At 43.9% G+C, this 12475-nt stretch overlaps 1 protein-coding gene across 1 annotated transcript in view; it reads left to right on the top strand.

Moving 5' to 3' along the window:
- LOC126161298 (uncharacterized) overlaps positions 1-12475 on the top strand; it is a 211512-nt gene that overhangs the window by 127989 nt on the left and 71048 nt on the right. Inside the window, exon 5 of the mRNA XM_049917042.1 lies at positions 8789-9025. Coding sequence (XP_049772999.1) covers positions 8789-9025 — 237 coding nt within the window. The remainder of the gene's footprint in view (positions 1-8788; positions 9026-12475) is intronic.

Raw genomic sequence — 12475 nt, forward strand, 5'->3', positions numbered from 1 at the left:
CAAGGCATCATTTTCCATTGTGATCCCCTCTGCAATGCCAGCTTGGAGCACCGTGGCATACACCTTTTCCTTCGTGTCCATAGTGGGTCAAAGGGCAGTAGGATTGCCACATCTTTGAGGGTGATTTGTTGCCTGAAAAGATCAAGGTGATGGTATAATGACTGGATGTGAAGCTTTGTGCACTCACCGCCATCCTGACCCTCAGCCCTGTCTTCCCTTACACCATCCATGTGGTGCTTCAAATGAAATTCAGGCACATGTCTTCGTGTTGTGACAACAGTGCAGTCTGTAGGGATTGTGCACGACAGTTGTATACAAATGTGTTCCTCACCCTTTTCTGTGTCAACTGTGGAGAGCACTATTCTCTCTGCTTACCAGGCTGCACTGTACAGAGAGAGGGGAAAAATACAGGAATGTAAGAATCTGGTCAGGCTGACATACCAAGAGGCCAAGGAAAAGTATGAGCATTTACATCCTGCATGCTTGACATCATTGTGTGCTATAGCTATGACAATGTGACCCTCTGTACCAATGTTACTCTCCCCCATTATGTATCCTCGAGCCACTCGACCGTGCCTAACTCACTGATTGTTGGATGCTCTCCTCCTCCTCCTCCTCCTCCTCCTCCTCCTGCTGCTTCCCCTGAGTCACTTTGGGTTTGGGAGCAGCAGTTTCCCGCCTGCCAGGGACACCAAACCCCATACCCCAGCCAGAGAAGTATCACTGTTCTCCAGGCTTCCATGCCAATAAAAGGTCGCTCGGGACACTCACTTCCAAGGTTTACACCGATCTGTAATCGAATACCAGCCAGTGGTTGAAGGAGCCACAGGTTGCTAGTCAGGGGCTTCATGATCTCTCTCAGTTCCTGAGACTAATTCAGGAAAGTCCTTCCAGTCATCCGAAACATGTAAGGAGAAGAAAGACGAAGAGAAGTCTTATAAGAGGTGGGAAATTCCAGTGGCCTATGATCTGCTTCTGTGGTCAGGGCAGTGATCCCAGTGGCTCCTGAGGTTCCAGATCACACCACACAACATTTCTCAGATTTTGTAAGTATTAATATCATAACATCTCAACTGGTGGCAGCAGGTGATGCTGGGATTCTCCAGTGGAATTGTAGCAGTTTTTTACACCAACTGGCTGAGTTAAAACATCTCTTAAGCTCCTCCCCTGCTTTCTGCATTGTCTTTCAGGAAACTTGGTTTCCAGCAATGTGAACCGATGCCCTTTGTGGCTAGAATTGTGCTGATTATGTTAGGGTGGAGTGCCTCGGAACAAATTGTCTTCTGCATTGGTTTCTCAGATCCTGTCACTTTTTCTAATCTTGGGCAACTTCAGTGGTGTGGTGAAACCACGATCACTGACTGTGATAAAGACATTGAAAACTTACTGGCAGATCTCGACCTATGTCTCCCCAGTACTGGTGCCTCGACACGCTTCGCTGCTGAAGTGTTTCAGGTTGGCTTGAGCTGCATGGTGGTTTGTTATATTTCACATCGTGCACAAAACACTTAAATAAGTCACCACCTGAACACTCCTTTTATATGCAATGCATGTTGCTTACAGAATAGTGAGTCACTGTTATGTATTATTAATGAGGTAGTCCGTGTCCTGAATCTGTGTGCCTTCTTCCTCCAACTTGGCTCAGACTTCACCTCCTTACAGGCTGCAAAGAAATCTGCTGAAAATTAACTTCTTGTTCTCATTCACTCCACCACGTAAATAACAAGTGAGATTCAATTCACCTTCTTAGGTTGTTATCTTTAAAATTACAACTCAATACATAGTTAATGAGGACAGCTACCAACTCGTATTCTGCCACTCTGTACTGTATACATGACAGATCTGATATTGAACTTGATAATTAACAATTACATTTATTGTCTTTGATATTTTGCTTTCCTAGATTTCATGGAGCTCTTTCTTCCACACCACTCGCTGCTTGGAATTGCTATCTCCACCTCAGCAGGTCTGACTGCTACCCACTTCAGTTTGGTGACTGGATCATTAGCTCCAGTGTCAACACTTAAGATTTAAAACACCTCCCCACCTCCCTGACATACGTTATTAAGGTCATGACACCTCTCATTCAGGGAATGGGATGTACCACTACAGTGCGGCACATGGAACTTACTCGGCCATTGATCTTTCTATTTGCAGCCCACGTGTTTTCCCCTGTGGACCTATCCAGATGGGCACTCCACAGTGCTGACTGGTATGCTGCTGTCACCTCTGCTGTCATTCTTATCTCCCCGACACATGGAGGCACTGACATGAATTTCCAGAGTGCAACAGCGGCCACTCCATTAGCAACTGGCTTAGCGATCCTCTATTCTTCGGCTCCCCCCCCCCTTCCCCCATGGTGGATCTTGGAAATCGCCGAGGCCATTAGGAAACACAGATGGACTTCCCAATGCCAAAGCTGCATTCATTGATGGAGCCTCTCATTGCCTTTAAATGAATTCATGCCAGGGTGTGACACTTAATAAAACAACGGAAGCAAGACGCAGGGAATTGTACTGTTCGACCATTTGGCCATGTACACCTGCTTCCAGGTCTGGGCAAAGATCACATGTCTCTATGGATCAGTCCTCTGCAGCTGTACTTGGTATTTTGTTGAATGGTGCAGCTTTCACTGACCCAGACAACATAGCTGAACATTTTGCCTTGCATAATGTGTCCTTAAATAGCAGGTGGAGCGATTGTACTTACCTTTCACTATGCACCACCTGGAGCCCAATGTGCATGGTAATTCTTCAGTGCCGTAGCCCTTTCCCCTGATGCAGCCACACACCCAGACTGCATCCATAACAAATGCTCAAACATTTATCAGTGGACTGCAGCATTCATCTTATTACCATCTTCAATCGTCTCTGGAGCGAGCGTGAGTTGCCTTCTCTGGCAAGAAACTATCATCGTCCAGGTAGTTAAATGGATAAGCATCCTCTAGTGGCGGAAAGCGTCCTCTAGTGACGGAAAGCGTCCTCTAGTGATGGAAAGCTATCTCCCAATTACTCTCACCATTATTCTGTGTAAGTTTCTCGAATGCATAGTGTGCTCCTGGAATTTCGGGGCCCTCTGTCTCCGTCCAGTAGGCAGTTTCTCCAAGGTGATTCCACTGCTGATAATTTGGTTGCTTGGAGTCTGCCATCTGGATAGCTTCTGACCGACATTAATACCATATTGCTGTCTTCTTTGACCTACAAAAGGTTTGTGGCATCACATATTCATTACCTTATATTAGTAGGGTCTCTGGGTCCCCGCTTCAGATTTTTGTGTAGAGCTTCTTGTTATACCGTACTTTTTGAGTTCTTGTTGGTGCTTTCCACAGTACCTCCCATATCAAAGAAAATGGGATCCCGCAGAGCTCTGTATTAAGTGTACCTCTCTCTCTCTGTCTCTCTCTCTCTCTCTCTCTCTCTCTCTCTCTCTCTCTCTCTCTCTCTCTCTTTTTTTCCATCAACAGTCCAACAGCAGCTGAAGCTGTGGGGTCTCCAGTATCACCCTTCTTGTACACCTACAATTTTTGCTTTTGCTATTGTTCCCCTAGTGTGGGTGCTGCTCAACACCGACTGCAGGGCACCATTCAGAATGTGCAGTCAAGGTCCCTCATACACGGCTCTGTATTCAATTACCAAGACTCGTGTCATGCTGTTGCGCTCTTCATCCACAACCAGAAATTTACCTTCCAACGGCCAGTTACTCAATGTGGTGGAGACTCATCGCACTGGCCTTCGAAGCCCAACTGACACGCCTTCCACAACTTTGCTACCTTAAGCAAAGGTACTGGCTACACCTTAATACACAATACATGTCACTGCCTCAGTAACACCAGCTAGGATGCAGACTGCATTACCTCTCCACAGCTTTGCAAAGCCCATTCTGTCCTGTCTCGATAATGGGAGTCTGGCATGTGGTTCGACATCACCCTCAGCATTGCAGTCACTGCACATGATACACAACGGTGATGTCTGATTTGCAAGAGGAGCCTTTCAAACTAGACCTGTGAACATCCTCCTCGTGGAGGCTGGGGTCCCCCCACTAAGGATCAGGTGCCAATAACAGCTACTCAAGTATGCTTCACACGTTTGCATCTCCCCTAAGCATCCAAACTACAGTATCCTTTTTCCTAGTAGGGAGATCCAGCTCCCACAACCGAGATGGAGAATTAGGGTCACAATTGCAGTTCAACTACAGTGTGTGTGTTCTGGACTCCAACTTCCCTGGCTGTCACCTCTTGTCAGAGAGCAATTGCTTATGCCCCCATGGCAAGTACCCCAGCCTCATATCTGTCTCGATTTATCCTTTGGACCAAAAGATTTAGTTAACCCCATGGAGTTTCGCCACCTGTTCCTGGCCCTTCATGATGCATTTCCAGATTCCGAATATGTGTGTGTGTGTGTGTGTGTGTGTGTGTGTGTGTGTGTGTGTGTGTGTGTGTGTGTGGAGACTTAACTGTAAAACCATGAGTAGGGAATTATATGTGGCAGACTTGTTAGTTTGATGTGGTCTAAGTTACCGTTTACTGTTCTTCCCCAAATATGATTGCCTTTATGTTTTGTTCTCATGCCATGCGCGAACTTATTCTTCTCGACTTTGACTCCAGGCAGGGTGATGCTGTAGGAGTATGTCTCACTATTTCCAGCTACTGAATGACAAACACCTCTTCAATGAGATTCTGCCGCATTCCTTCAACTATTTACATTAATTGTGAAGACAGATCCAATTATCAATAACTCATAACTTCAAATACATTATTCGGTATGTCTGATCACACCGACCTCAACTTACAATCTAAGATTTACAGTCTTCATTTGTCTTGAGCATTTATGTCACAGTATGTCTGTTTTCTCCAGGGTGTTCGTGACACCGTAAACGGGCATCTCCACTCACCACGCCATACTTTGCCTCTGCTGTGTTACATCACTGCATGGTATATTTGTCATACTGCGTAAATGTTTCTAAAAGACACAACCAAATTTCACCGTCTTAAGTGGAACATATGTCATTCTCCCGAATAACCCATTATACAGTGCAGGTTCATCCACTGAGACGAAAGAGGTCATGTAAAACTCCTTGAATGCTGTCTTTACAATTAAATGTCACATATTTGATATCATATTACAGCTTGTTACCCATTTCATTTTTCATTAGTAAATATATATAAACATATAGAATATTTCCTTCAAATGTTCGTGCATGATTATTTATTTAGGACATAATATGTCTCTAGTAAGTGACCATGCCAAGGCGTTCATGTTGGATTGTTACACACTCAGAGGCAGTACAGTTGTGATTCTAGCTTACAGGGTTTGTATAAAAAGTAATGAGACTGAGCCTGTGAATCAAAATTTATTGTAGGTATTGCTACAACCACTCAGTACTCTTGAATGTATGACCCTTGAGAGTCAACAACCTGCTGCATGCAAGATTTCCACACTTCAAACGCTGCCTCAAACACTTGAATCCGGGATGGCCTTCAAAGCCCTCGTCATGGCAGCTTGGACCTCCTCCAGGGTCCCATGACTGCATCCTTTCAGGGAAGTTTTTAGTTTGTGAAACCAAAAGAAGTCTGGTGGGTGCACAACTGAACTGTAGGGGGTCTGGGGAATTGTTGGGATCCCTTTTTTGGCCAGGTAGCTGGCCACCATGAAGCAGGTGTGACTCGTTTGTTCCAGGTTAAATTTGTTTATGCCAAACTAGTAAGGATACCCCTTTTGATAAAGTCACCAATTGTCACTCAACAAGCCTTTTCCAACTTAATAATTGAGTTTATCCTTTTCTACGGGCAGATAGTGTGCAACCATTTGTTCTTTCAGATGAAAGTGTCCCTGTCCCCAAACTCCTTTACAGCAAATATGGTACAGGCTATTACTTTCTTGAGTACATATCACCTTATGTGTAGGACAGCCTCCCTATAGGTTTGCCTACCCATTTCAACTCTCTCAGTTCACTTAAAGCAGAGTACACTTCACTGTATAAAATCTGTCTGCACAGTACCTCAATTTGACTTCTCACTTCCTGATGGGAAGGGTTTTTTTTTTACTTCTGGCATTGTAAGCCCCCCCCCCCCCCCCCCACACACACACACACACCTGTGTTAGCTTAGATAACGTTATTCCCATGTTCATATCTTTTTCTCTAGATCTTTTATGTTTGTATTTAATATTATCCAAGCTAACACATACAGCTCAATGACCTATTAAAAATTACACAAGGCATACCAAGTAAGGACTGAAATTGCTATTTTCATCCTTAGAAGAAGCAGCGGGTTTTATATTAATGACAAAACCTGCTAGGGAAGTTGAGATAACTCTATTTTCTTTTCTGCATTATTTTCTGACCCTGTTTGAGCACTGTTATTTCCCAGTGCAGAATGATGAACAGGTCTTCAAGGATAATCTACTGTAAACTTTCAGCTGTTTGCATCAATTGTGAAGACAGATCCAATTACCAATAACTCATAATGTCAAATACATCATTCAATATGTCTGACCACACAGAACTCAGCTTTAGATCTAAGATTTACAGTGTCCATTTGTTTACTCTAGGGCATTCATGACACCTTCAAGGGTTGTCACAATGGCGTAAATGTCCACGTCTAGAAAGTGCTATTGCACTCACCACGCCACACTTTGCCCCTGCTGTGTTACATCGCTCCATATGCACCGTCTACGCAGGTTTTTCACGCTACATAAAATGTTTATAAAAGAGACAACCAAACAAATAACCCATGTTACACATCAGGCTCAGAAGTCAATGGATTAACCAATTTTCACACACACACACACACACACACACACACACACACACACACACACACACACAAGGTGCAGTGAACTACACTCCCTGCTGAATGGATGCAACAGCGTCTTTACTGCTGAATTGGTGGCCATAAAACGAGCCATTAGCCAAGCTAATCCTTGCACTATCAAGATGCTTCTAATCTGCAATGACTACCTGACTAGACTACCGTCTATAGACCATGGTTACCCTCGTCACCCACTAATCGTGACTATCCAGGATTTTCTTCCAGACCTCTGAGCTGGACGGCCAGTCGTCTTTCGTCTTTGTTTGGACCTCTGGACATGTCGGGTTCTCAGGGAATGAACATGCCGACCTCTTGGCAAAATTGGCTACCGTAGTGCCGATTTTAGAAATCTGGATCCCAAAACTTTACCTTCAGTCGACTCTATACCATCAATTGTTGGAGGCCTGGAACTGGGAATGGTACCCCAGGGCTTGAGGTCACAACCACATGGCAGTCTTCCCCTCAAACTTCTCACAGGGACCTGAGGGCACACCTTATTGCCGAAGTGGCACCTGCCTAATGGTGGCCCATTTCCTACTAGACTGCCCAAATTTGGATGCTTTGCTGCAAACTCGAAACCTTCCTGATGCACTACCTCTGGTGCTAGTGGCTAACACCATAGCAGCTGACCTGGTTTTATGTTTCACCATGAAGGAGGTGGGGCACTTTGGCCTCATTGACCACCCAAGGTTTTGGAGGGGCACTGCTTGCACGCTCTGGCACAGAGGTCTCCAGCCGGCCCTTGCTTTGTGGTCTGGCCTGGCCTGGCCTCTACTCTTCCCACATTTCATTCTCCTTATTCTTTTATATTTGCGATTTTTTAAAGTTTTGTTTTGTCCTTTCTAAAATTTTATCATCTTCTCTGTGCTGGTCATTTTCTTGGGGTAACAGATGGTGAGATAGTGCTGGTGGGCTGCAGAGTCTCCAGGTGCATTCTGAGCAGAGTGGTTTGCCCACCTGACCTCCTCCTCACTCCAGTCCTACTTCTCCTTGATTTTACCTCTGTCTTATTGTACGTCGGTTACAATCAGGCTTCCCAGTATTTGCCTTTTGTATCCTTCCTCTGGGAATAATTCCTGGTTTGATACATATAGGATGAAGGGCTGATAACCTCAGTTTGGTACCTTTAACTCCAACCGGCCTACCTACAGCTCCATCCATCACAGGGCAGTCAGACTAGGTTTTGGTTATAGTTAGATCATTTTCTGTAATTGTTTTGTTTACTTGTCATCTGCAGTGCTGAAATGTTAATGTATTGAACATAAGGTAAGCTTCTGTTTCTGGACACACAAAGTTATAGTGTTCTGCCCTGGTAATCTTCTAACAGTCATCAATCACTCTAATGTGCATTTCTGTTAATTCACTCCACCGTAGACACTTATTCATAATGAATCCTATTAAGTGTCTCTGAAATTGAGATCAGAGGGATGGAGGGGCACGGCATCTCATCTCATTTTTATTTTCCACTACTTTAAATGTGAATCAGAAAACTTCTAGTGAAGCTCTGGTAAAGTTACATCATGTTTAGAAAAATATCATTTGCAAAAGTTTGATATTTAGGTTTGAGCCCCAGCCTGGCTTACAGTTTTGACACACTAAGTTTTCTTTGCAGTACGTACTTTGTTAAAGAATGAATATAGTTCATCTCAGAAATGCAAGTACCTTGCTGTTTTTCTTTTCTGCCAGCTTTTCTTTTGGGCTTGCACAATTTAAAGACTACGAAAGTACTTTCTGTACCGATATATCTTCATTTGCACTAACTTTTTCTCTTAATGGATAAAAGTGAAAACCTGCTACAAAAATTATTTTGTGGCATAGTGGTGCATCAGAATCACTTTTTGCGATGATTTTGTTAGTCTTGACAATGTTTTTAACTTAGTTGTGAAGAACCCAATTGCTAACTGAAATTTCCCTATAAGAATAAGTGAAACCTTACATCTCTTAGTCCTAAATTTATTGTAATTTCCTCAAATTCTGTAGGTTTGTTGCGATTGCAAACCCATCCGTGAGTACTGGCGACTGTTTGATGTCACCGAGAGGACAGCTAGGTTCAGCCACCGCACAATGCGTCGCTGCTACGCCTGCTGCAGGCCATTAGTAGACACTATTGTCCACTTTGGTGAAACTGGAAAACTGAAATGGCCAATAAATTGGTCTGGCGCATGTCAGGCTGCTGAAAAAGCTGATGTCATCTTGTGCATGGGATCCAGTCTGAAGGTAAAAATTTTGACATGGGACTTAGAACACTGCATTACTTGGGTTTCCTCCAGCATGCATCTTAAAGTAGTTACCAGTCACTAACTATTATGAAAAGGATACATTGCTACTCATCATAGGGAGGAAATGTTGAGTCACAACAAAAAGACGGCTAAGTGTGTGAATTTTTAGCCAAAAAGCCTTCTTCTAAAGTAGTTAACACACATATCCACACAAGCACAGCTAATGCACACGAGTTGCTTGCAGTCCGGCTTCACTGACCAGAGACAGTGGTCATATCCTCCATATGGTGAGTAGCAATCTGTACTCACCATAAATTGTTATTATTCCTTCCTGGATTTTACATTGTTTGATTTTATCAGTTACTCATTTACTGATGTTTGTTTTTATTCTCATTTTATCTGTTGTTTGTTTTGTCAAAGTATGACTGATTATATTCTACATGGACACAGTAATGTATGACTCATATTTCACGCAATACCAAGATTGGTTAATTTTTTAATTCAATAAGCTATTAATTTGTGTGATGTCGTTTAATAAGATTGCAGGCTGAAATGAAATGTATGTGAATATTTTGTTTAGACGGTAGGTACCGTACAGGCTTACTTCTCAAGTTGACGCAGTATATTTATGCATTCATCAATATCTTAGTGTCTCTCTTCATTTAAACAATTAAAAAATACCTTCCCTAATGTTATGGTATCTGCAAATCTCTTTATGCTCCTCCAAACAGTCATTAATATTAGCATAATAAAGAAAACAAAAGTGGAGGAGGAGGGGAACCAAATTAGAGGATTGATTCAGTCATTACTTTTTGATTAGGGTGCCTAATGTCTTGTTGATTAGCACAAACCATAAAATGTTTTGAGTTGGAAATGCCAAATGTTCTGAGTGGTACAATCCACACTTGAAATCTAATCCACTTAGTCCCGTGCTCACTCACTTTTACTCGTGCATACAAATATGAGTTGGGAGTCTGAACCAGTAATCCTGAGTATACACTAAAATTTCCTGCCTAACAGTTCAGGTTGATCAGATGCATCACAGAATTCCAAAACATATACCACATACATACCATTGTCAGTTAGTTTAGGGGCAGATTAGATGGTAAACAGATTGCTCTCTGTTGTATGAAGCACGCACATTTAAATATGGTGTACTGAAATTTGTACGTCATAAGCTTCGGACACTGGTAGGTTCTTTGGCTAGAGGAATCCGTGTGTCATAAAACAGTGCCCTATGCAGAGACACACTAAAACTACTCCATTCCACCTCAGTGGCAAGGAGGAACAACTCCGCAGTTCCATTGGCTCGGCACACAGTTGCTCAACACCACACACTAACCTCAAGCCCTATCTCTCGAACAGCAACGTGTGCAGGTTATGCCACAATATTTTCTGTGTAGGCATCTTTAGCTGCTTTATATTTGGTATATTTCCATTACGTACCACCTACTCTTTGCCCTGCAGAATGCCCCATTAAGTGGGGAAGAATATTCCGTAAAGTTTGGACTTAATCTGCTGGGTACATGTGATGGATAACCTGTACTGCACTTAATAGAGTTTAGCAGTGGCACGATTACACTTCGTTTTCTTGATTGCCCTCGATTCTGTATACATTTTGGGACTGAATACAGTTATTAATTAGATAAGTGACTGTTGATGATAAATTCCTCATACACCTCTGAGCAGGTAGTGGAGACCCATTAGTGTGAGCAACGTAGTTACTGTGGCCACCTAAAATTTTGTGTAACATCTAAAATGATTCTTGGTCTTGTCGACCATTGTGGTGAACAACACTATTCTTGCTCAAATTCAGAAATAAGGTCAACACAAAATGTCTTTGTCTGTAGCTTATCATAAATATTAAGTGAAATTATTCACAATTTGTTCATGAAGATTAGCTGCATTGCATGCTGATCAGTATTGGAGCTTCATGCCAAAGTGAGCAACTTTATGGGGTGCCAGTGATAAAAACAAAATGTTTTTGGTGAAAGGAGTCCACTGACCAAAAAGCAGAAGCACCGAGTTGTCACTAAACACACGCAAAGGAAAGAAAATACAATAGCTTTTGGAGTTATCCTTTGACAGACTAGATACAGAAAACCTAAACACACACACACACACACACACACACACACACACACACACACACACACACACACACACACACACCCCTCTGCCCCTACATTACGCCAACTGGACTTAGAGTGCCGGTGCTCTGTTTCTTGGCAAGTGGACTGGTTATGGTGGGGATAATGTCACATGGTGTGGGTAGAAGGAGAGGAATGTGTAAGACAGGGAGAGGAAATGGGGGGGGGGGGGGGGTGTTTGGTGGCTAGCAGTTCACAGGGAGGCTGTCAGTTTGCCAGCTAGGAATGTGGCAGGTATATGGGCTAGTGTATGTAGCTGTGCATACTGAAGTTGATGTAGGGACGTGAATTGGGAGGGGGTGACAGGGCGGAGGAAGGAGAAACTGTCGGACGGAGGGTGCGGCGGCACTCGGCTACACGAGATCGAGACCAGGACGAGTATGGGAGTGGAGGAAGTGTTGCAAAGATAACTCCCATATCCGTAGTTCTGAGAAGCTGGTGCTGAAGGGAAGGACCCAGATGGCTCAGGTTGTGAAGCAGCCATTGAAATCGAGCATGTGATTGGCTATTTATCCCGGTGGGCAGCTGGCCGGTGATCGTACCGACCTAAAGACCTGTGTGGTATTCGCAGCAGTGTCGGTATAAGACGTGGCTGCTTTTGCAGGTGGTACAGGCTCTGATAGAATAGAATAAGTGTGTGACACGACTGGCATCCATCCCCGTACCACTCCCACTCTCAACCCCTTGCCATCTGCCCAATCCATTCACCCAGCACATACTCAGGTACCCCGTCAAGAGGCAACCGGGCCCCATGTGAAAGCAGCCATAACACATACCAACTCTGTTTAAAACACTGCACAGTTTTTATGTTGGTTTGACTACCAACTAGCTCTCTACCAGTCCGAATGACCACTGAAAAATTGTTATCTGCAGCAAAGTTGACCACCCAGTGGCACAACATGCAGCTGAGTGCAGGCAGCTCAATTTTAATGGCTGCTTCACAGCCCAGCCATCTGGATCCTTACTTCCACAACCAGCTTATCTTCATTACACAGATGCTAGTTCATTACAATATGCCCTCTGCTCATCCTGACCTCAATCTCAGGTAACTCAATTTCACCACTCCCTGCACCTGACAGTTTCCCCTTCCTATGTCCTGTCACCCCCTCCCAATTCACTTCCCCATGACATCTTTAGTATGGACCGCTCCCTACTGGCCCTACAATTGTGCATTACATGTGCTAGCCCTTATACCTGCCACCTTTCCCTCCCATGTTGCTGGGTGGCAAACTGACTGCATCCCTGTGAGCCACCAGCCACCCACGCCAAGTCCCTCTCCCTGCCTCCTGCCTTCCTCT

This window comes from Schistocerca cancellata, chromosome 2 (genome assembly GCF_023864275.1).
Source record: "Schistocerca cancellata isolate TAMUIC-IGC-003103 chromosome 2, iqSchCanc2.1, whole genome shotgun sequence".
Lineage (NCBI taxonomy): Eukaryota > Metazoa > Arthropoda > Insecta > Orthoptera > Acrididae > Schistocerca > Schistocerca cancellata.